The sequence below is a fragment of the Podarcis raffonei genome, chromosome 7 (assembly GCF_027172205.1).
Source record: "Podarcis raffonei isolate rPodRaf1 chromosome 7, rPodRaf1.pri, whole genome shotgun sequence".
In the NCBI taxonomy this organism is placed as follows: domain Eukaryota; kingdom Metazoa; phylum Chordata; class Lepidosauria; order Squamata; family Lacertidae; genus Podarcis; species Podarcis raffonei.
Genome location: NC_070608.1, coordinates 22,107,232 through 22,132,393, shown reverse-complemented (window position 1 = coordinate 22,132,393; position 25,162 = coordinate 22,107,232). Strand labels below are relative to the sequence as shown.

Sequence of the window (25,162 nt, the reverse complement as noted above, 5' to 3'; positions counted from 1 at the left end):
CACCCCTCCTGCTCCATTCAGCCAGTCGAGCCACATCTTCGCCTCAACACAAGGAGCCCCAATCAACCTGCAAGCTCCATGACTCCAACAAAGGTATGCATCCCTACCCATGCCCATGGTAGGGGAAGGAGGAAAACCACTCTCAGCTGATGTTCCAATAGCACTTGGGACCCACCTCACAGGTCCCACCCACCCCTTCTTCTCGCCACTGTGCCAAGGGGCTGTTTATCCCACGTGTTACCACTCCCCTCCTTTGTTTGCAGGCCACGAGTCAATGGATGCTACAGCCACCATGAAGCCCCGTAATGCAGAGAGGCAGCCCTGTGAATGAAACTCCTTGGAAGGAAGGGGATCCCTGTTCAAAGAGTGCTCAATAAAAACCAAATGTCCGCAACCATCCGCTGTGTCTCCCATTTATTCATGCGTCGCAACAGGAGGGGAGACTGCATTCCCACCACTGGGGCTGCTCTGCAGGGTCCCTGGTCTCTTGACTATAACTCCCAGAAGCCCCTGCTGTGGGACAGTCAGTACCAGCAGGGGCAATGGAGGAGACATGCAGTGAAAGAAAACAGCAACACCTCACACTCCAACCATCCGCCAGCTGGGGAACCAAGCAGCAGCCCAATACTACTGCACACCACAGGGCCTGGGGCAAGGGGAAGGGAGACGGACCCACAAATGGTGAGGGAGGATGAGCTGCCATCTAGCTGGGGGATGGCTAGAGGGCATCTAATGGCTCCATGGTACAGAAGGAGGATGCTTCATGGCCCAAATATCACCCTGGCTATGTAGCTGTCCTGTGTGGCTCCTAGCCATGGTGAGGAGGTAGCTGACCATCTCCTCGCGCCCTGGAGCCCCTGCTCACTTGACTTGGTGTCCAAGGGCAGCTGTCACACCACCACCACATTCTGTAGCATGTTATACGCCAGCAACACCTGTGACATCCTCTTGGGGGAGTGCATACCTCCCTGCCCCTGGTGTGAAGAAGGGAGCAAATGAGATTTCAGACGTGTTTGATAGTGGTGCGCGCCTAGTGGTGTACTTGGTTGTGATAAGGAGTCATGAGGAAGGACCTCAGTGTGTAGCCATACTGTGCTGTTGTTGAGTGTGGCTGTGTGATTGGTGGCGTGGGCATGCCTAGCACATGTGATATGCTGTGTGTACTGATTGGCTGCTGGAGTATTGCTAGGGGACATTGTGGGCTCTCTGTCCCATTTGTTTACATTCCTAGGCTGTTGACTGCACACCACTTTCTTTTTCTTTGCATTTTTCCATTACATACATTCATTTCTTTCTCTGTGGTATTTTAGTTTCTCTTATCATCTCTTTTGGAACGCGGGTGGCGCTGTGGGTAAAAGCCTCAGTGCATAGGACTTGCCGATCGAAAGGTCGGCGGTTCGAATCCCCGCGGCAGGGTGCGCTCCCGTCGCTCGGTCCCAGCGCCTGCCAACCTAGCAGTTCAAAAGCACCCCCGGGTGCAAGTAGATAAATAGGGACCGCTTACTAGCGGGAAGGTAAACGGCATTCCATGTGCTGCGCTGGCTCGCCAGATGCAGCTTGTCACGCTGGCCACGTGACCCGGAAGTGTCTGCGGACAGCGCTGGCTCCCGGCCTATAGAGTGAGATGAGCGCACAACCCTAGAGTCTGGCAAGACTGGCCCGTACGGGCAGGGGTACCTTTACCTTTACCTTTTTATCATCTCTTTTAAACATCTAATACAGTAATATCTACTACAACATCTCTAGTGATGTCCAATCATTTAATTTTGCTGCATCGCCTCAGTTTGTATCCCCCCTTTTTCTGTACACATCCTTTCTCCCTTTTCTACTGTTCATAAACCTATCCCCACTTGTATGTTTAACATTATTCTCCTCTTTTTAAAAATACATTTCTAGTAATTCCCACTCACTTCATATTATTTTCTTGTCCGTATTCCTTATTGTAGCCATCATATTGACTAATTCTATAAATTCTATTCGTTTGAACAGCTGCTGATCTTGTCGGGATTGCCCTTTCTTTCCAAATTTTCGCATATGTTATCCTTGCCATAGGGAAATGTTGCATAGGGAAATATTTTTTGTTTTGTTTGTGAGTTCTTGTCCTATTACAGCTAGCAGGAAGGCTTCTGGGTTTTTTGGGAGGGGGCATTCGCCTGCACACCACTTTCTTTGATCTCAGTGTGACCTTGCAGTTCATACACATCCGCTAAAGGTGCCAGGGAACTCTTCCCTGCGTGCCAACAGGTGGGCACTGGCTCTCTGCAATTTGGTTGCTTATTTCCAATCAGCTGGCGTTTCCTCCTCTCTGGGTCTCCTGAATTAGCTCTGAATCTGGTGTCTCTTGTTCCAGTTTAATTTGAACCAGCCTAATGCTGGCTTTCTGTGTGTAGGATGGTTCAGTAAATCATAAGAGCCAGTGTGGTATAGTGGTTAAGAGCAGTAGGCTTGTAATCTGGTGAACCGGGTTCGCGTCTCCGCTCCTCCACTTGCAGCTGCTGGGTGACCTTGGGCTAGTCACACTTCTTTGAAGTCTCTCAGCCCCACTCACCTCACAGAGTGTTTGTTGTGGGGGAGGAAGGGAAAGGAGAACGTTAGCCGCTTTGAGACTCCTTCGGGTAGTGATAAAGCGGGATATCAAATCCAAACTCTTCATCATGTACAACCATTGGCTGGCTGCCTTCCAGGAACTAAGCCTTTCTGTTGCATATTCCCTTGCTTGTACCTGTCTCTTCCTAGTCATCCACCCCACTGACTGCCAGTGAGTCTCATAACTTGCACTGTAGGCTCTTTCCCGGAATGGAGCCAGACCACGCAAATAGCTTGAAAGTCATAAACTCCAGGCTCAGTTAATTTTAAGATAAGAGTTCTTTAGAAAAGGTCCTTTAAAAAAAAGAAAAAACTAAGCCTGACAGTTATTTAATTCTAATCTCTGCAGCTGAGAGTGTTTGGTGAAGAGCAAATAACTCTTCTAGAGTACCCATGGTGTTCAAAACCAATACATTGGTAGGATCAATTATTGGAAAAACTATCAGTATATGTATATGTAAGCACTAGCTAAGTGCAGAAAAATCTTCCACCAAATCATCTTGAATAAGATAGTAATTGAGCCACTAAAGTACATTCCTGTATATGGGTGATCAACTCCTGACGCACCCTAGTGGAACCCTTTGAAATGTAGGACTTGAGTGAACTTTCTCAGGGGCTCCTATTTTGATTCTTGAAACAGCTTGAAGGGAATAAGCAACAGACACGAGTGTTTGGGTTATGCATTCTGATATTTACTTTTGCATCTGCCTAGATGAGATTATTGTTCTCCATCCAAATGTGTTGGCTGGAACTTTATGGTCAACTCTTATGGTAACTGGTGATCTATTATCTGACAAACTTGGCATAAGCCGGCGACTTGGCTAGACATGCTAGACATTTCCCCAGTATTGTGATGTCTCACTTACAAGCCACATGACACAATCACCAACCCATAATGTGCCTTCAATTCTAGTATTATTCAGATGGCTTCTGATTCCTGCCCCCCCCCCCCCGTTTACTGTTCTTACAGTTTTTACAGTGTGGATGGATCAATCTGAGTGCTTTCAGCCTGCTGAGCTGCTTTGGCAAACTTTCTGCCCTCACTTTTAATTAGGGTATCACTTTGTGTGCAGGAAACAGGTGATTCACCAATCAGTCTAGGTGGTCAGCTATTTTTTAATTTAGGCAGTATTTTTTCATGTCAGAGGCATTATGTCTCTGAATACCCATTGCTGAGAATCACAGGTTAGCAAAGTGCCATGGCACTCATGTCCTGCCTGCCTGCCTGCTTTCCACAAGCATTTGGTAGGCCACAGTGAGAACAGAATGCTGGACTAGATGAGCCGTTGGCCCTGATCCAGAGGCTCACACAGAGTCATTCTCAGCAACCCTTAACAAACAGCAGTGCCCAGAATTGTTGGAGGGAAAGAAAATGCTTTAAAGGTACAGAAAACTGTTTGATGCATAAAGTACCCAAATCATCCATGCTCGTGACGAGGGGGGGAGAATAGAATGTCACCCATAAGCAGGGCACATTGAGTATTGTAATTCAAGAATGCCACATAAAAAAATGAAACTAGTAACGAAAGGTGATGAGACAACCTTGTTTGCACTTAATACTGTGTAATGCAGAAGTTTTAGTCAGATAACCTACTTACATTAGTCAATGTACTTTGCAGAGATTTTTAGTCTGAACAAAGAGGTTGAGAATGCTAATGAATGTTGGATTTTGTTTAAAGCCAAAAGAAATGATAAAAAAGTAAAAATAGACAAAGTTCATTTACCAAAAAAATGAATGTTTTCATTTACAAAAATGTTAGCACCTTTTGTTCTCACAACAAATGAAAGAGGTGGGAAAAGGGTGTATATTTAGTTGGTACTAAGTGTTCTTTGAATAAGCCCAGTATGCATTTTATAGGTCAGGATTGTTCCATTTGTTTGTACTTTTATATTGTCTACCAACCTACATAATTACCAGCCAGTTGCCAAACTCACTTTTGGGAGCAAGGTTCTTGAGCGGTTGGTCACTGACCAGATCTAGGCGCTCTTGGAGGAGACTGATTTTCTAGAGCCATTTCAGCTGGGGTTTTGGCCTGGCTTTGGCACAGAAACTGCCCTGGTCGCCTTATATGATGACCTCTGGAGGGAAAAAGTCAGAGGCAATGTGTCCCTGTTAATCTTCCTTGACCTCTCAGTGTCTTTGAATAGCACTAACCATTGTATCTTCCTTGACAGTTGGGGTTGGGCTTTGCAGTGGTTCTGGTCCTACTTGAATGGTCATCTCCAGTGGGTGGTGCTTGGGGAGTGTTTTGTGTCCCTGTTAATCCTCCTTGACCTCTTGGCGGCTTTCAACAACATTGACCTCTCTTGGAGAGGCTATCTGAGTTGGAGGTGGGCAGCACTGCTTTGTAGTGGTTCCAGTCCTACTAGGATGGCTGTCTTCAGCGGGTGATGTTTGGGGGGAGTTTTTGGCACCATGGGGCCTCCAGTGTGGGGTCCCTCAAGGCTCAATTCTATCCCCCATGTTGTTTAAACTCTGTATGAAGCTGCTGAGTGATCTGGAGTTTTGGAGTGTGTTGTCAGCAGTATGCTGATGACACACAGCTCTATGTCTCCTTTGCATCTCCAGGCATGGCAGTGGATGTGCTAGACCAGTGTCTTGCCTCAGTAGTAGACTGGATGAGAGCCAACAAACTGAGGCTCAATCCAGATAAGACAGAGGCACTGTTATGGGGTGGTGCCCTAGACCTAGACTCGCTTTTAAGGAGCAGGTACGTAGCTTGCATAGTTGGAGGGAGATCATCCAACAGTTGTGCAGCATGCTGCGCCACCTCCACATCTCTAAAATTGGCACAGAGGCTGGGTTTGTTTGGCACCTGTATGATGAACACCTGGATATGCAGATCATAAGAGGCTAAGCAATAACTCGCGCGTACACCCACCCACTCATCCACCCTACTAACCTTCAATGCTTAGGAGCCTTAAAGGACAGGCAGGGGAAGTTTCGATAGCACTGCCTGAAGCCTCCTTCCATTCAGCACCTTTGGGCAGCAGCACCCAAGTAGCTACTGTCCCTCAGGAAAGGTCAATGGAGGTGTTCGGCACTGCTGCTTAAAGACACTGGTGCACGTGGGGGAGAGGGGCGTCCTTGCAGTGATACCCAATCCAGCGTGTTTCCCACTAGCTCTTCTACTTTAAGGAGCTCACGAAAGTTGAAAGTTCTTAGCATCCCAAACCCATCACACTCCTTACCAGCCCTGAACAGCCGGTGAAGTGGGGGTGGCGTACGCCTGGCAGATTGTTTTTGGCTTGGGCACCATGGCCAGCCCCAAATGGTACCCCCTGATTTAACCGAATAGCAAGCGGAGCATGCAAGAGAAACAAAAAGTTTGCCTCCCTTCTTGTGCTGCGTGATTCGTTTTTGTCCGCCTGTGATCGTTCACCCTTGTTCAGACTCGCTGCGATCCCGGGGGGGGGGGTGTCAATATTTATTACAGCCATCTGGGGACGAAGCATGCGAATTGCACATGTCGCTGCTTTTGGCACCCCCCCTCCCCCTTTCTAATGTTTGCAGTCCTGCCAGGCCTGGTGGGATGGCAGCCCTGAGCGGCGGCTGCCAGGGCAGCCATTCGAGGGAGAGGGCGGCGGGCTGGCCGCTGATTGGCCTCGCCGCCCACGGAGGCTGCGCCCTCCGCCCCCGCCCGCTCTCCACAAAGCGGAGTCCCCTCGGCTGCCGCCGAGGGAAGGCGGGAAAGGCAGTCGCTGGTCCGCTTGCCCTTGCGGAGCCCGAGCGGCCTTGGCTCGCGTGCCGCCCCGCAGAGCCCCCGAGGAGCACCTGCTGCGGCGGCGGCCGCCGAGACGCCTCGTCGCCCGTCCCGCGCCAAGAGCAGCGGCGGGATGGGGAGGCAGAGCGCGGGCGGGCCGGGGCGCAGCATGCTGCGCTCGCCGAGCCGGAGCAGCCTCTCCGCCTCCTTCGAGGCACTCGCCGTTTACTTCCCCTGCATGAACTCCCTGGAGGAGGAGGAAGAGGAAGAGGAGGTGAAGAAAGGCGGCGGAGGTGAGGCGCGCGCGCGAAAAGCAGGCGGGGGGGGGCCCCGCTGCAGCAACCGGTGGGCTGCTTGGCGCGGGATGGTCTCTTGCAGCAGCGCCCAGAAACCGAGAAAGTGGCTCGCCAACAAGCCACGCAAAGTCTGAGTTTGACGGTACCCGAGTGGATGCTCCAATTGCCCTTGTCCTAAGACTCTTGAATGCGTTTGCGCTGCTGCGTATTTAACTTGGCAAAGGTGCCATAATAATTCAGGGTGTCAATTCCTGTATGCGAAAGAGATCCCTTTTACTGTTTACCCAACTAACTAAATGCGCCGAAGTTTGGTTTTCGAAGGACTTGGGGTATTGGACACATTGCACAACACTCCTAACCAAAGTTATACACATTAAAGTTCCATTCATTTCATTGTAAGATAATTTAGGTGTGTTTTGGAAATCCATTGGTAGAACTGGTTTTAAAAGAAGCCTTTGGTTGTCGCTGAAAGTGTGACTCTGAAATGATGTGATTTGGTAGTCATTAATGTGACAATTTAATTTGCGCTTACAATACTGTAGTTGAATATTTTCTCCTGGTTCATACACTGAGATAGAAGTCTTGTTTTTACACAAAGAAGCAATTCCATGGTTCCTACCTCCACTGTCAGGAGGCAGAATGCCACTGAATGCCAGTTGCTAGGAATCCTAAGTGGGGAGAATGCTTGCTTCCTGTTGAGTTCCTGGTTAAGATGAGAGTTGAACTAGTTAACTTCCCATCTCAGGTTCTTCACAGTGCGATCCTATCCACATTACGCAGAAGTTAAGCACCATTAAGTTCTATGGGACTTATTCTTGGGTAGGATTGCAGCCATAGCCACTACACCAGCTACATAGCCAGCACCATTCTAAATATATGTATTGCTTCATTCACCAGGCTCTGTATATTTATCACACAACTCTGGAGATAATTTTGCAGTGGTTTGCCTGTTTGCTTATCTGGGTATGAAAAAGAACCCATCCAGGAGCCCTGGCAGGTTGTGGATTTGTTCAGCTCACTTCAGTCCCTGATTCACCCTTCAGACATGCTCACAAATCAGAGGTGGAAATGATTTCAGGGCTCCTGGTTCAGGGTAACAAACTTTGTAAACCTTGTAAACAGAGCCTTACTAATGAATTGCAGGGTTTTCATTTATTAAACTTTAGCCACGTTAATCTTCGGCTTCCATCAAATAGTATAGAATAGCATAGCATACCATAACTATCTTTAGAAATAGGTGTACTTAAGACCAGTGATTAATCGCTTGCTTTAGGTTTAATCACCTTGAAATTTTCATGTGGCTGACAGTATTATCAAATAGTGGCTATCATTTCTATTGGACAGATCCCACCTTCTCATGGGAAAAGAAGGTGTTCCGAGATACTTCTCACTGAGTGCACTGTGAATATCTGCTCTGCACTAAGCATACAGATAAACTGAAATAAAATATTGTATAAATGTACTTGTGCTTCTTCAAGTTCTGTAGCAGCCTTCATCACCTAGTGCCCTCTAAATGTTTTAGACTACAACACTCATTAGATCCAGTTCCAGCTCCAGCACCAACTCTGACCTGTGTCCAGGGTTTGTACAGTGAAAATGTGGATGGAGCTCCTGAACCTTTTAAAAGTTGTATGGAAGAAGGAGTTTCAGCAAGTCTTGTTTCTGGTGTGTTGTGTATGCAGCACTGCTGGCATTGGATATTTGCCCCCCAGTTTAATCTACTATCTGATAATAAATCAAGTAGGAAGCCGGCTCCTTCCAGAGTTGTTGCACTGGCTTCATTTGCAAAATTAAACCTTTTACAGCACAATCCTATGCATGTTAATCCAGAAGTAAATCCCATTGGATCCTTACTCTTAGGTAAGAAAGTGTAGGAGGGTAGCTGTGCTTGCTATTGGTGGCCCAGTATTTGTTCAAAAGCAGAGTTTTCCACTGATACTTTGTGGATGCATTTGTCTAGGTTGGTCATCTGGACTGGTAAAATCTGTGGATAACATTTTCTTTCATTGGCAGTTGGTGTTTTATGGATTTGACTGTGTGACCTCTTTGAATTGATTGGCTTGCTTAGCATCATGCAGAAATTTCTCACGAAAGGTCAAGGCCATTTCTTCTAATGTATCCATGAGCCATATTTTGTCCTGCAGTTCTAGAACCAGTGTCATCCTCTGTTTTCACTGCTCTATTGTACAATCAAGGACAATAGTTCTGTTCTGCTGTTTGGTTTGGACAGGGGTGAAGGACACAGTAATCCAAATGTGGTTATAAGGCAAATGATGTCTTCAAAATCTGAAGCTGCTCTTGCAGCCTTACCAAAATACATGGGTCAGAATATTAATAAATGGTATTTCTGCCAAAAGATGATGCAGGTACGCTTGCATAAGCTTGAATATGTAGAACCACCTCTTCCAGCAACAATATGGCCTGTGTTGTGTGCACATACTGATCTTCACATGAATGCAAATTTGATCACATTTTAAATGCCTCTCCCATATTAAAAATGTAGTCCCGCAAGAGCTTCACATTCAAACATGGTGCATGTGTGTGTCTAAATGAGGACTTTTCTCTCCAACATGGCAGAGATATTTTTTTTATCTGGAAGACAGTAGAGAAGCGAAACCTGAATTCTGTAGTGGTACAGAACCATTTTATTTTTTACAATATGTAGATCTATCCTGAGTTACATATGCCATAGACAGAACGACTACTTCAACTGTGATAATTGCTTTTGAAATTCTTTTTTCCTGATTTTTCTTCTTTTATCTTTTCTTTACAGTTTTTTTGCATCAGAGCAAAAACTAAAAAGGATTATCCCTCTCATTCATTTGCCCATTTCCCAACAGATGTTACCTCTTGCAACTGCTCAAACCCCCCCCCCGTCACAAGGTGCTTTTTCAGCACCTTTCAGGCCAACTTTGCGTTACTTTTCAAATTGCTGATTCAAATTGCAAGTATCTAAGTGAATTTTAGTGCTTGCTGCTCCATAATCTGCCTGTATATAGTTCAGTTCTTTCGTTCACATTACTATATCTGGATGTTTTTACCCTTTTCTCTCATTTACTGAAATGGACTTCAAATGCTGATGGACTGAAGTGCCAAGAAGATCTTTATCTACATTAAAACACACACACACACACACACACACACACACGTCCTATATGGACACTTTATTTTAGTTGATGTGTGAGAAATAGAAGCTAAGTTTGGACAGCAGGTGAGAACATCCTGTCATTTCTTAAGAGCCATCTGTAAAAATAGGCCTAAAAATGGGGTCAGCTGTGTACAATCTGTGTTCCATACAGCCATCTCCTCTGAGGTCAAAATTTATCATATTAAATTTTAACAAAGGCTACCAAACTATTTTAGTATATTTAGTACGTACATTGTTTTAAAAATGTCTCACACATTTGTCAATGTTTGCCTACACAGTAGGGGGTTTGAACATATAAACAGATTGTAAACCTGCATGGGATGGTACTATGCATAGCTTCCATATGTATAGGCTGTGCCTAGCTGCACCAATACACACACACACAAAACACACACACACACACTTTTCAGGTTTATACATTTCACTAATTTCACAATCATTTTAACATTTCAAAACTTGACTCCCTTCCCCCTCTTTCTGCTGTTCCTTAAATTTATTTTTAGTATCTTCTGCATATCCACATTAACTTAATTTGCTCATTTATTCATCTACTTTCAATATATACTCCTATGAAACTGCAGGTTATTATCATAATCCTGCCAATGTTCTTATCTGTTTACAATTTATCTGCAAATATTCAATAAACCATTTCCATTCTTTTATTTAAAAGTTTGTTACTGTATCTTGATTTCTTATTCTTCCGGTAAGTTTAGCCATTTCTGCGTATTCCATAAGTTTTTGTATCCATTCTTCCTTTGCTGGGACTTTTGCTTATTTCCATTTTGGGGCGAGTAACATTCTTGCCTCTGTAGTAGCATACATGAATAAGCTTCTGTACAGTTTGGGTAGTTCTGTCCCTATAATTCTGGTTTTTGTTTTGTTTTTTACAAACATTATTTTAAACATCCTTTTCAATTCATTATATATCATTTCCCAGTAAGCTTTAACCTTACTACAAGACCACCACATATGATAAAAAGAACCTTCTTTCTCTTTACATTTCCAACACTTATTTGATTTAGATTTAGACATTTTTGCCAGTTTACTCGATGTTCAATATAATTTTCTCTTAGACCATAACATGCTGTAAATTTTATATCCATATTCCACAATTGTTCCCATGCTTCCATGTCTATTTTATGACCGATATCTATTGCCCAATGTATCATTGAGGATTTTACTTGCTCATCCTTTGTCTCCCATTCCAATAATATTTTATACATTTTAGACAGCATTTTCACATCACATTCCAACAGGTTGTTTCTCCCAAACCCTCGTTTCCTATCTTTCTTAAATACTTCGTTCAAATGATGATATTGTATCCATGTTGTTAATTTCCCTGATAATTCCTTAAATTCTTTTAATTTATACTCTCCTTCCTCTTGTTTTAATAAATTTCTGTAAGTTTTCCACCCTTACAGTAAGGTTGGAAGGGTAGCTGCACCAATCCAGATATGAAGATGCAGTTCAGTGAGACATATTTGCATGCAGATGGCCATTCACAAGCACATACAGCTATTGAAATCCTACCCACTTTCTATCTATGTCTCAATCCATTTAGGAATTTGAAACTCCAGGTGCTAGTAGTAGATGCCCACCTGGTCACCCATGACACTCGATTCCACAGTGGCTACCTCTGGATTAGGGCCATTTTGTGTGGTAGTTTCTTGCATCCATGAGAGCACCAGCGGGTGTCACAATCAATATTTGTAGCTAATACATGGTGTCCTTCAAAATGAAAACAAAAGAGCTACATAACTTTCAGAACCCAAATTTTTTAAAAAATAATAATGGAGCCCTGTGATATTCAGCATTCACACTTTATGGAAATGTTTTCTGCCCATGGGACTACAGAATTGCTACTGAAATTAATGCACAGGCAGCATAAAACAGGAGAATAATGATACAGCAGTAGTTATTTATTTAGAGTTGCTTAATATTTACCAGCCGTTGTTAATTAACTCCTGGGTGGGGTATTTTTTTTGGGGGGGGATGTGTGATAATGCTTGACAACATCTGCATCCCTAATCTTCCCTTGGAATGAATATAAATTAAATGTACTTGCATGTTTACTCCAAAGCATGACAGCTTGTATTATAATAATGATTAAATCATGTGAAGATGACCTTAAATAATTTTGCATATCAAATCTAAAGCAGTTGTTTGTGGTGAATACTATTGCATATGAGAATCATAGAGAATCATAGAGTTGGAATAGACCACAAGGGCCATCGAGTCCAACCCCCTGCCAAGCAGGAAACACCATCAGAGCACTCCTGACATATGGTTGTCAAGCCTCTGCTTAAAGACCTCCAAAGAAGGAGACTCCACCACACTCCTTGGCAGCAAATTCCACTGTCGAACAGCTCTTACTGTCAGGAAGTTCTTCCTAATGTTTAGGTGGAATCTTCTTTCTTGTAGTTTGGATCCATTGCTCCATGTCCGCTTCTCTGGAGCAGCAGAAAACAACCTTTCTCCTTCCTCTATATGACATCCTTTTTTATATTTGAACATGGCTATCATATCACCCCTTAACCTCCTCTTCTCCAGGCTAAACATGCCCAGCTCCCTTAGCTGTTCCTCATAAGGCATCGTTTCCAGGCCTTTGACCATTTTGGTTGCCCTCCTCTGGACACGTTCCAGTTTGTCAGTGTCCTTCTTGAACTGTGGTGCCCAGAACTGGACACAGTACTCCAGGTGAGGTCTGACCAGAGCAGAATACAGTGGCACTATTACTTCCCTTGATCTAGATGCTATACTCCTATTGATGCAGCCCAGAATTGCATTGGCTTTTTTAGCTGCCGCGTCACACTGTTGGCTCATGTCAAGTTTGTGGTCAACCAAGACTCCTAGATCCTTTTCACATGTACTGCTCTCAAGCCAGGTGTCACCCATCTTGTATTTGTGCCTCTAATTTTTTTTGCCCAAGTGCAATACTTTACATTTCTCCCTGTTAAAGTTCATCTTGTTTGTTTTGGCCCAGTTCTCTAATCTGTCAAGGTCGTTTTGAAGTGTGATCCTGTCCTCTGGGGTGTTACCTCCTTATGTATGTAGCTTTGGTTCCAAATTAGAACAAGGTTGTCTAGAGCTTCCCATTGATCCCCTGGAAGAATAGCATAGAAGTAAGCCTAATTTTGCTTAGTGGGACTTTCTCTGAAGTATGTGTGTACAGATGTGTAGCCTTGATCTGTTCCTGCTGCAAGTGTTGCATTAAGAGTTGACTCTCACAACTGACCTGCATGAGGCTAGCAGGGGGTTTTTCTGCTATGATTACAGGTCAGCTGAACTATTTATACTTTTCTGTGGCCTTTGTGCAGACATACATACAGCAATGTTCTGAGATGCTCCAACCCCCAGAGCACATATGCTCTAGGCAGGGGCGAGGAACCATCACCCTCAGCCAGCATGGCAAATGATCAGAGATGATGCAACTTTCAGTCCAACAACATCTGGAGGCCATGAGTTCCCCGTCCCCAGGGCCAGTCCCAGGCTGTTTTGCATCCAGGTCAAGGCTAGCTACTTGCATCCTTCCCCGCCCCCCAATTGCTAATTTTGATTTTAAAAAGAAGTCTTGTAGAAAAAAATTGAAAAGCACAAAACTTGAAACCGCTAATTTAATTGCAATAATAAGTAATACAACAGTCTCTGATATCTTTCTCAAATACAAAGAAAATCATTTAGCACACAAATCATTTTTGTGCGTTGTTATGTAAAAAATGTAAGTCTCTTAAAAGTTTCGATATCAGGCGCATCAAAATCTCATGTTGCCTGCCTTTTCATTTGCAGGTTTTGTCACCAATTCCATCAGGTCCAGCGCTGATGCTTGGGCATGTTCAATTCATATAGTTGCCAAGTCAACTAATCTCTTTTGCAACATTGTTGAGTACTGGCAGTGGCGACCATTTTGCGCACGTCCAGTTGATGTGCGACTGCCGACGTGCGGTCCTTTTGGATCCAGAAGACGGCAGAGCAGACTTATGTGCACTGCACACGGGAGCCAGGCATGAAACCCCTGCACAAAATGGTCACCACCTGTATATGTAAGCTATCTCACACCACTTTCCACTGATACTGGAAGTGTGAGGAGGATCTTTAGAGCAACAGAAACATCAGGCACATTATCCAGGAGTTTTTGCTTGTAGTATGAAGAGAAATACTCCTTGTGGTGGCATAGACTTTGGAAGTCTTTGAGCTATTGCTGTAAGTTCACAGCACAGATGTTCAGCGTCAATATCTTTGTTTCCATTATGCAGCAATGGTTTTTCCAAATTCTTGCAGGCCTTATATGCATCTTCAGGAATAGGAAGTAGAAAGCCAAATAGGGAATTATATTGTTGTAGCTGCTGGAATCTCTCTTCAACAGGTTGTATGGCCATGTCTAAGACCAGGGCTGCCAACTTGAACAACACATAATCCCTGTCCCACATAATCAATCACATGACACGGTGCATGCACACTATTTGAATGGCAATGCCCATCAACTGGGGGCTGGCCCACTCAAATATTTTCTTTGGGGTGCCGAAGCGACCTCAGTCCCTAAGAGTTGGTTCCTATGTCTAAGACAGCATAGTAGAAACCTACTTTGAATTTCTGCTTTGGATCTTATGGGCCTCATAAGGGTCATTGGAAGGATAAATTGCAGTGGAAGAGAAACATGAGCACATAACTGGTTTGAAACTTAGCACTTTTGTAGACCTCATCAGGCAGATCTTGTATACCAAGTTGCTTGCAGATCAGGTGTGCCAAGTTCTTGAAGTTGTTGTTGGTTGACTCCAAATGGCTACTTGCATGAGTAGAAGAAGGCATTTCCACTCACACAAAAGGGGGTCCTATTTCTTCATCAATTGATCTCCAGCTACAGTCATGGCACATTTCATATCATTCTCTGATCCTCATAGTGGCAGAAGGGGACACGAGGCAAGAAAGCTCAATATCATGGTTTGAATGTCATTTATTGTCCCTACAGTAAAGCCCACTGGCATTTTTCTGTTACTGTATTTTAGGATTTATTATTATTATTATTATTACTGAGTCAATAACATTGTGCTTGCTGTACTGTAAGGTAGCCTCTGCCAACCAGGTGCAGGTGTCTTCCAGGTGCAGGTGCAGCTGTGTGGCTGATGCTCATGGGAGTTGTAGTCCAGAACATCTGGAGGTCACCAGGTTGACAGAGGTTGCGCTGAATTTAAAGCATATGAACATAATAGGCTGAAACCAAGCAGACACAGTTACTGTTCCACCCACTGCCAGCTTTAGCCCTCAACAGATTACCCCAAGGGTATTCGGTGCTCAACAGAAAAAGCTTCCCCATACCTGCTATATGGAATATATTTAAAACATTCTTCACCATACTAAGACAATAATAATGAAACAAATTGACTGTAAAGTCTTTTGAGCTTTGGTCACGCTGATTTTAGAAGACATGGAGGAGAAAGCATACAAATACAAATGAATTCAAGTAACAACTGACATGTTTACATACACATCCTACTTCAATTTTTTTGGGAGGGTTAGCTTCAAATGGTTAGTTAAGATTTGAGCTCAATGGGTCTGTCTTCTTAGTATATATGTACAAAACTGAGCTGTGCATTGGTTAAATAGAAGTAAAATACAATGGTTATTATAATGGCTGCCATGATAATTTTTGGTTTTGACAATGCTGTTTCGGTGCAATTTTTGGAGGGAAATGGTCGCTAAGCGAAGTTATTTTCATGCATACAGTATACATCTGGTTAACTGTAGGAGTTTGATATGTTTCAAGATCAGCCTTTCATGTTCCCTCTCATTGTTCCCATAAAAAGCATTTAAGTTATAGAACCACTATATTTTAAGCATTTGTGATGTAATTCAGTTGCACAAGGGCGCAACTATAATTTTTAAAAATATGATTTCCAAAAAAAAAGAGATGCTGACACAATAGGGATTATGCCGTTCTCTTCCAGGTATTCTGTTTCTTGTAGAGATGCGATACCACTAAGCATTTCATTATATTTCTTTAGAAGCAGGTGGCAAAAAGTTAAAGAGCACAGTCCAGAGAAGCACAGAAACTGGGTTGGCTGTGGAGATGAGAAACTGGATGACACGTCAAGCCAGCCGGGAATCCACAGACGGCAGCATGAACAGTTACAGCTCAGAGGGGAAGTAAGTCCGAGACGTTTGTTATAAAGTTCCGATCTTTGGAAAGAAACCAAGCGTCACTGATTCCTTTTTCTACTGCAGATTGTTTGTCATGCTGGGCAATCCCCATTTGTGCAGGGGTTGCATTCCTGCCCCCCCCCCCACATCAGCGCAGCATGTGTAAGCCCTCCCTGTTACACCCCCCCACACACCCCCTTTTCTGGTCATTTCCAGGTTGTGGCGATGAGCATGATCACATATGCATTGAACAAGTGTAAAATGGCCATTGCTTGTAGTGTGCCCTCTCTTATAGGGGAATGCACATAAAGGAAGGACATAGTTAATATATGCCTGTGGTGTGTTTGTATCAAGGGGAGGGAGCCTCTGGGGCTCCAGATATTGTTGAACTCTGTTGGCCCTGACCAGCAAGAGCAGTGGTCAGGGATGCTGGGAGCTGTGGTATCGCAATATATGGAGAACCACAGGTTCCCTACTTCTAGTTCATATGAAGAACAAAATAAGTAAATTGGAGGCAAGAATTATTTGGATTCTGTGGGAGTGCCTTGAGGGTTTTTCATGTTTTAAGAATAAGTGGTGATATTTGCTGAGTTTGTACATCACAGATGCAGTAGTTCATATTATACGTATGCCCATAATGGCTGGTTTAGTTATGTAACAAAATTTGTATAGCACTTGATTAAGCCGTACACTCAAACTTCCAGAATCATGTCAACCAAAGCTAGAAACATTTGGCTTTACGTCAGACAGGCTAGTCAAAGAATGGATGCCTAAGAGGTATAAAAGGTAATTTTTCTGCCATAAACAAAATTGCAGTTGGATTAGAGAATTAATTATTATTGGTAGTTACAGCCTGGGATCCGGGTTGCCCCTGGCTGAAAATCTGTATACCTCTAAGTGGTTTACAAAGATTTAAATGAATATAAAATAAAATGTTAAACTTATTGATTTTTAAAAAAGTAAAAAATTGGTATTTAAAATATTCAAAAGATGATTAAAATCAATAGCAGCTAAAAAGATATAAATCCTTTTAACTTCCACAAGTCTGTATAGGGCTGGCCCAAATACAACATTTTCACAGGTGCTGAAAATACAGTGAAGGCAAATGCCTGACGTTAGCAGGCAGGGAGTTCCAAAGTGTGGGTGCTGCTTGCTAAATTATTAGTTTCTTAAAATTATGGGACGGGTATTGTGTCACACCTGTAACAGTGCCAGTTCCACAGCTTGAAGCAGTCAAGTGGGCATAAATGGGGCAAGGTGATCCTGTGAGTAAACTAGTCCCAAGCTTAAGAGCTTTATATACTAATAGTGACACTTTGATCTTGGCCCAATAGCAAATAGGCAACCAGTGCAGATCTCTGAGTAGAGGTGTTAAATGCTGACAGGGCCTCACTCCCGTCAGTAACTGAGCCGCAGCATTCTGCAATAACTACAGACGAGGGAAACTCTTCATAAAGTGCATTGCAGTAATCCAATCTTGATGTCACCAGTGCCTAAACTTACTACTGTTTGTTGATGCATATACGTAAGTGGATACCCTGTTGTAGGCCAGATCCGTAATACAGTATGCATAGCTTTGTTTTGATTATTTAGAAACTTGTTATTTAAAAAAAATTCGGTTGTTTTCCCATTAGTTTGATTTTTCCTGGTGTGCGATTGGCTGCGGACAGCCAGTTCAGTGACTTTCTGGATGGACTTGGCCCTGCACAGCTTGTTGGTCGCCAAACACTGGCAACACCGGCAATGGGTAAGAAATTAATTTTGTTTATATGGCTGCAATTGGTGGGAAAAGATGGTTTCCCATTAATTACCTTACTTTTGTGCAACCTTAATTTGCAATACATGGGTTTTTCTTTTCCTCCTTAGGCGATATCCAGGTTGGAATGATGGACAAAAAGGGACAGTTGGAGGTGGAAATAATACGAGCCCGAGGCCTTGTTGTAAAACCAGGTTCAAAGACACTGCCAGGTGAGAGAAATACACCTGAACCCCAAGCACATGAACATTCTGGTTCAGAAACTATTTTAGCCACAATAGCCAAAGGCTTGTCTCATAGGTCACCTCTATACAACTATTTTAAAAAGTAGACTAATTGAACCTTCCAACTTCTCTGATATATCAATTTCATATATTAAATGTAGAAGTGTTTTAACTATGTAGCTTCGACCCACGTAATCAATGGGCAAACGTATGGCAGTTCTTACTATCATGGACCAGGATGATTTCCTTTGAGACCAGCTGAGGTTCAAAGATTCCACATCAGAGCAACATCTGAGGACTGGAGGAAGATTTCTAACAGCCTTGCTCTCTCGATTTGGTGGTAGATGGAACAGCAGCTGCCCAGTGTGAGGAACTTAGCCTTGTAGCTTTGGCAGCTGTTTCAGCTGCAGAGTGATGCTGAAACATTTGAGGACTGAGAGGAAACAAATACATGTTTGCTGCTGCTACTCCCCCCACCCCCTAGTAACTCATAACTACTTTATTGCATTTTAAATACATTGTAGACTACCTCAAGAACCTCAGGTAGTAGACAGGGTCTAAATAACTCCAAATAAAAATACTCTTAGACTGATAACCCCTTAGGCATACAAAAAGTAGACCCACCAAAATCAGTGGGCATAAGTCTATTCTGAGTGTGACAAATGTTGGGTTAGTGCTATTCCACTGATGTTCCGTTTGCAGGCTTTCCTTCTGGTTGTCCTGTCTGAGAACAGGATGCTGGGGTAGACCTTTGGCCTGATTCAGCAAGGCTGCTGTTAAAGTTCTTACGTTCCCCTATAGTGAAAGGGCTGTAGATCAGTGGTAGAGCATCTGCTTTGCATGCAGAAGGTCTCAGGTTCAATCCCACACATCTCAAAGTAGGGCTGAGAGTCATTCCTACCTGAAACCTTGGAGTACCACTACCAGCCAGTATATATTCCCAGGCATCTAGAATTTCATTACAGTTGTACCTTGGATCCCAAACGCCTTGATACTCAAGATGTTTTGGCTCCCAAACGCCGCAAACCGGAAGTGAGCGTTCCAGTTTGTGAACGTTCTTTGGAACCCAAATATCCGACAGGGCTTCTGCGGCTTTCGATTGGCTGCAGGAGCTTCCTGCAACCAATCAGAAGCCACACTTTGGTTTCCGAACATTTTGGAAGTCGAACAGACTTCCGGAATGGATTCCATTCGACTTCCAAGGTACAACTGTAACTGCCTTTCTTAATACTGAAAACCACAACAAACTTGCCCTCTTTCCTTTATTCTGCCATGAAGCAATACAGTGGTACCTCGGGTTAAGAACTTAATTTGTTCTGGAAGTCCATTCTCAACCTGAAACTGTTTTTAACCTGAAGCACCACTTTAGCTAATGGGGCCTCCCGCTGCCGCCGCACGATTTCTATTCTCAACCTGAAGCAAAGTTCTTAACCTGAGGTACTATTTCTGGGTTAGCGGAGTCTGTAACCTGAAGCGTCTATAACCTGAAGCGTCTGTAACCCGAGATACCACTGTAGTGCCATTAATTCTTGAAAATCAGAATTGTCAGTCATGCCAGGATGGATCTGTAAACAATAATAATTGACTGTTTTATGTTTTATTATTACAGTTGTATTACTATTTTCTCAGTTAAATGAATAATTACTGAGGCTGTTTACTATATAGTGTATAGAAAACTCTTCAATAAAGACTGCAAAATATAATAAATAAATATGTAAACATACCTGATTTGCTTCATAGTGCCAAGGGAGGGAGAGAACTGAAGCAGGTTGGCTATCTAGAATGCCTTGGGAATAAATGCTCATAAATGAAATGTATGAGTGTGTGTTTAATTAAAGTATTTATCAGTTAAATGTCAGGATTTTGCATAAGGTGCTAAAACTGCCTAGCTAATGTGCAAAAACTGGTGACTAACAGATCTTTATATTTTTCTCCCCAAAGCACCATATGTAAAGGTGTATCTATTAGAAAATGGAGTCTGTATAGCCAAAAAGAAAACAAAGGTGGCAAGAAAAACGCTGGAACCTCTTTACCAGCAGCTGTTGTCATTTGAAGAAAGTCCCCAAGGGAAAGTTTTACAGGTAATTTGCACCCTTAGCCATGCATATCTAAAACCCTTCCATTCTAGCATCATTAACTGAAATGCCTAAGTCTGACTGCTCCCTTATGCTGTTTTCTCACATAGCTGCCTCTTAAACTCTATTATTCTAAACTAAATATCTGCAGATTAGTATTTTCCTGCAACACTAATTTTGAATCGTATCCCATCTTACTAACACAACAAATCTTTAAGAGCAAATAGCCAGTTAATGAATAATGAATAGCAGGTGGTATCATTCTTAGTGTTTTATTTCTTTCTATCAAGAAGATGCATCCAGTGTTTGATATTCCGTATAATTTGAGTGAGATGGCTGTATATTCTGTGCACTTTCTGCTGAGACAAACTGAGAGCTAAATCCAAGAAATGAATAGATTATCACTGAAAATGTTATGCTGGCAATTCTTAGGGATTCATTCCATTCCCCTCTATAGCAAAAGGAAGGTCCTGCTATTAATAAGTGGCCAAGCAGCTCCTCAATTCCTGCTTGTTTCAGTTTTGGTGCCTTAGTATTCTGTGAACTTTGGTGGAAAGCTGATTTGAAGAATATCAGAAATTAGGGCAAAATTTAAGTTTGATCTCAGGACAGATTAATAACAATACGCACAGCATGGTAGCAGATAACTCATAAACCAAACACATGCTGGATTTTGTAGGATTTACTTCCAAATACATGCTTTAAACAGAGAAGAGAGGGGTTGAAATTCTGTCAGGCTCAGCTCCAAAGGGTGTGTGTGTGTGTGTGTGTGTGTGTGTGTGTGTGTGTGTGTGTAAATCCTTGTTTGTACATGAAGTAGAATAAAAATGAGGCATTTGAGGCTATTCTTGCCACAAGCTGGATTCCAAAAGTCAGGGTTATCTGGAGTTTGAGGGACCTCAGTCGGAAGATTAACAAGGGAAGAGTCCCATAATATGTGTAACGGCACTTGGATCCATGCACAGTGATTGGGAGCCCAGCCCAGGTTTTGGGATTCTTGATCCTCATTGGTCTCTCTGAGCAAGGACACCATTTGTCAGATTGCTCACCTTAGGAAATGGCAAGATTCTGAAACTTCCCATTTGTAGATTCTAGATCATCTTGTTAATTGACGTGAAGATTCTACTTCATTTTGCCCTGCTCCTAAAACCTATGTCTTCTTTTTTTAACTCAACAGATTATCGTGTGGGGAGACTATGGACGCATGGATCACAAATCCTTTATGGGAGTGGCACAGATACTTTTAGACGAACTGGAATTGTCCAATATGGTGATTGGCTGGTTCAAACTTTTCCCCCCTTCATCCCTAGTAGATCCAACTTTAGCCCCCCTTACGAGAAGGGCTTCCCAGTCGTCTCTTGAAAGTTCAACAGGACCTTCTTATGCTCGTTCATAGCAGCTGTGAAACTGTTGTCATAGCAACCAGCGTTACAAAAAAAAATTAACAGGTCGCAAACCCTGGTAACACTGCATGCTTAATGTTGTGTCTTCGGAGCCTGTTTCTAGGGCTACAAAAGCGATCCTGTGTTCTCAGAGGAAGTTGCACACATTGTGCTCTAAAGGAAGTCCTCAGGTGAAGGAGTGGAGCTGGAAAGAACTGAATGGTTTGGAGTTCAGTGACACTCAAGTTTTAGTCCAATCTGAAGCCATGGATTAAACTCAAAGAATCAAGCTGTCTCATGCAACAAGAATCCCTTTCAATGCCACATCTATTTTCTTGCTCCCTTTTCTTTATCTGCCCCTTCTCCTCGTCCCCACCCAAGCCTGGTTATGCCACAGAAATATGGAGCTACCCAAAGAAGCTATGCCACAATCGGAAGGATGGAAGAAAAGAGCCATTAAAGGAACGCCAGCTGTCATAGCCGTTATTTGCAGCAGAGGAACCTTGCCTTATCAGAAAGGTTGAAGTCTTATAGTGGCAGGCTTCGTAACTCCAGCTACTGCTGGAGTCAACTCCAGTGTGTGGACTCTGAAAAATAAAATTCTGTGGCTATACTGTACTGTATGAAATTAAAGAAACTTTTTTGCATGGACACAGATTATGCTGAACACTTAAATTATTTTCTTGGGGCTGCAACTTGCAAAAAAAAAAAAGAATAAATCAGCCATTTTCAACAATTTATATTATTTTTAAAAATAAATTTCACTAGTGCATGGTTTTAAAAGGGAGAGAATGCAACAGGGTGGTAAGACACACCAAGTTTATCATTCTTTAAACCAATCATGGTCTGTGTTTTGGCAGACATAAATGAAAAATAAATAATTTCTAGCAAATATTTAAAATTACGTTTATGTGACAAGAAATAAGTGTAATATATTAAATTTATTTAAATGTAAAAGGTACAAGCCTTGTAAAGTTCAACGATATGTGCAAATTGTATACTTCTTTTCCCCTTCTTGTCTACACCTCCCTCCTTTTGCTCTCTCATTCCCTTCCTACCTCCCAGGATGATCATTCTACTCTGAAACCGCTACTTTTTGACTGAACTACTCTCATGCCCCATATTTGGTTCAGGGTTGCAGATGATTCTGCATTTCTGAAATCTTTGAGAGGAAAAGAATATTGTTTAAGAACTTTTTTCAAGCATGTTGAAAAGAATTTTGCAACATGGCTTGGGGAGTACATTACAATAATTCAGCATGTATTTGATAAAAAATTTGAACTTTTTGCAGTTTATTGTACAGTGCATGGAAACTTATTTTCTTTTTTTGTCACCTTCAAATTAAATTCTACAGCAAAATACTGGAATCATGTGGCCATTTGTAAAATGTCTTCAATAAATTTGTTTTCAGCACCAGCATCATTCATTCAAAGGTTGAACTATCATTTCTGGATGGTCTTAAAGAAATACAAGATGTTAGTCTTGCTAAATATCAGCATCTTATAATTTGCACTGAGCCAAACAAATTATTACCCATTTAGGGTCACAATAAATAGCAAATAAGCTGTTCTGTTCAGTTTTTATAAACTATGTGATGGCAAATCAGTGAATATCAGCCTGACATTAAAAGTCACAATTCAAACTGCAACCCTGCATCTGTCTTTCAATTAGTGGTATTTACATGCCCTAAGTGATGGCAGGATTTCACCTGCTGATTTTTAAACGCCTTAAATAAAGTACATGCAATTTACTAATTTTTTGACACCATCACCAAGAGCCTAAATGCAGATACCACAGGTATTTGAAGAAACATACACATCTGTCTCCTATGTATCAGATAATTTAGTACCACTGGAAGGAGGGGTGGAAAGGCGGGGGTATTCTAAGTCCTGATCTCTTATTATTTCCTGATGAAAGGGAATGTAACTTGTTAATGTTCAAGTCCATCCTTTTCTCTGTGTCTTTAGATGCCTTTAATACATACCTATTGTTTAATGTCTAAGTGTTGCAATAATATTTGAATATACACTGTTTAAATTAAGGCCATGCACACAAGTACTCTGATTTTGTATGAAAAATCTGTAGTGTTATCCCAAAATGTACATGCATCACAGGATGGCAAAAGTAAAGAAATAGGTGTCCCTTCTAAGGCCTTTTCTTTTATATGGTACAATTTGACATAAATCAAAATTATGAGCACAGTCCATCAAGTACATTCACAAACCATGTGCAAGCACCATGGACATGGATGCTAAAATGCCTGGTGATTTGCACACATGCAGCTATTTAGAATTCCCTCCGTATACCAGTGGGGAAAAACTCTGGTGTGGAGTTGCTTCTCTTCTGAAATGAAGGGAGAAGCACTTGCTGATGGGATTTCCATGCATCCACAAGAAAATTACTAGAGTGGAATGACTGCTCCCCCGCCAAACTTACATGTATTAAGTTAAAGAAGATTGGTAAAATTTTGGTGATTAAATTATTTCATTCACCTGTATATGGCAACCCATGAATGCTAAAGACATATCTTTGCATTATCCTTTAGGAGTAAAACCATTTTTTAAGACGTATGACTCTCTTCCTGATACTGTGACATGCAGTCAATGCATTCTTTTATGCATATTCCTATTATTAAATTATTTCTATTTGAGACAAGAAGGACATGACCGTATGGAAAGTCTGTACATACCTGGTCATTATGCAGTATTTATTTTAAAAGTTGATTGTATTTTTTTAAGATATTCACATGTCTGCAACTCTACTTATAATTTAGTCATGTAAATAGCACTCTTCCAGTGACCACAGCTGTCTTGTACATAGTCTGTTTTAAAAGTAAAGGGAATTGACATTGGGGGAGAAAAGGGCAGATTAGGCCTGTTAATGAACACCAACTAATGTAAATCAAATTCATTCTGGTGATGGTATTTAACACTTTAAATAAAACATTTTCTTTACAGAATTTGTAAGTGATTCTTTTTCTCATCTCCCCCACCCTGCAAAAAAAAGGCGTTCATCATCTTGGAAAGCTAAAGAACAATGACTTTTTGCAGGAACATTTCCTGTGCAAGACCCATTGAAGTGGGTGGGAGCACTGATGACACCATTCTCATTTTGTGGAGCTTGTGAAGTCAATTCTTTGGTATCTGTACCTTTTCAAAGGTTGCTGTAAAGCAGTGTTTCCCAAACTTGGGTTTTGAGCTTTTTCTGGACCACGGTTCCCATCATCCCTGACCACTGGTCCCACTAGCTAGGTATGATGGGAGTTGTAGTCCAACATCAGCTGGCAATCCAAGTTTGGGAAACACTGCTCTAAAGTCTTGAAATATCAGCATGTGTTATTCATGAGATGGTGATTCTGCAGTTGCGTGGCAGTTTCTTTAAAGTGCAGACATAACTGCAGAGCATTGGTCTTGGAACTAATGACAGTGATGTGGAAGGCTCATTAAATAAACTCACAAATTATTTCTAATATGTACAGCTTAATAAAGTTCTAAGATTTAATAAGCATATTTGTGCAATAATTGGGATAACTAAACAGCATGCACAGAGAACCAAAGAACAAACTTGGAGCTGATTAAAAACTTCCATGGCTGTCAAATCAGCTAAAGCCTTACTGTTCTGTGTATAAATTTACACAATGTGATGGAAGAGAATGCAGCATGTGACTAGAAGCAGCATGCATAATACAGCCTACCTAGAGTCATGGCAGTGTGGGTTTAGTTGTGTTTTAAGAACATGTTTAGTGACCTTGTTTTGCTTCTATGCAAGCAGCAACCTTCCTATTGTTATTCAATCAGATACAGAAGGCTGGGAGCTAAATAGTATCCTACTGTTTCATGCATAAATGAACACCCTT

The 25,162-nt window shown here is 42.3% G+C and overlaps 1 protein-coding gene across 9 annotated transcripts in view; it reads left to right on the top strand.

The window, feature by feature from the left end:
* The window catches only part of RIMS2 (regulating synaptic membrane exocytosis 2), a 345,902-nt gene extending 321,637 nt beyond the window's left edge, over nt 1-24,265 (top strand). For 8 of the 9 annotated variants that reach the window (XM_053395466.1, XM_053395467.1, XM_053395473.1 and 5 more), the window contains 5 exons: nt 15,734-15,875; nt 17,504-17,616; nt 17,736-17,837; nt 19,791-19,930; nt 21,102-24,265. In XM_053395466.1, the coding sequence (XP_053251441.1) occupies nt 15,734-15,875; nt 17,504-17,616; nt 17,736-17,837; nt 19,791-19,930; nt 21,102-21,320 (716 nt within the window). In that variant the 3' untranslated portion in view covers nt 21,321-24,265. Of the gene's footprint in view, nt 1-6,411; nt 6,584-15,733; nt 15,876-17,503; nt 17,617-17,735; nt 17,838-19,790; nt 19,931-21,101 lie in introns of those variants that run through there. The other variant, XM_053395471.1, reaches the window with a different exon arrangement.
* The last annotated feature ends 897 nt before the right edge of the window (nt 24,266-25,162 follow it).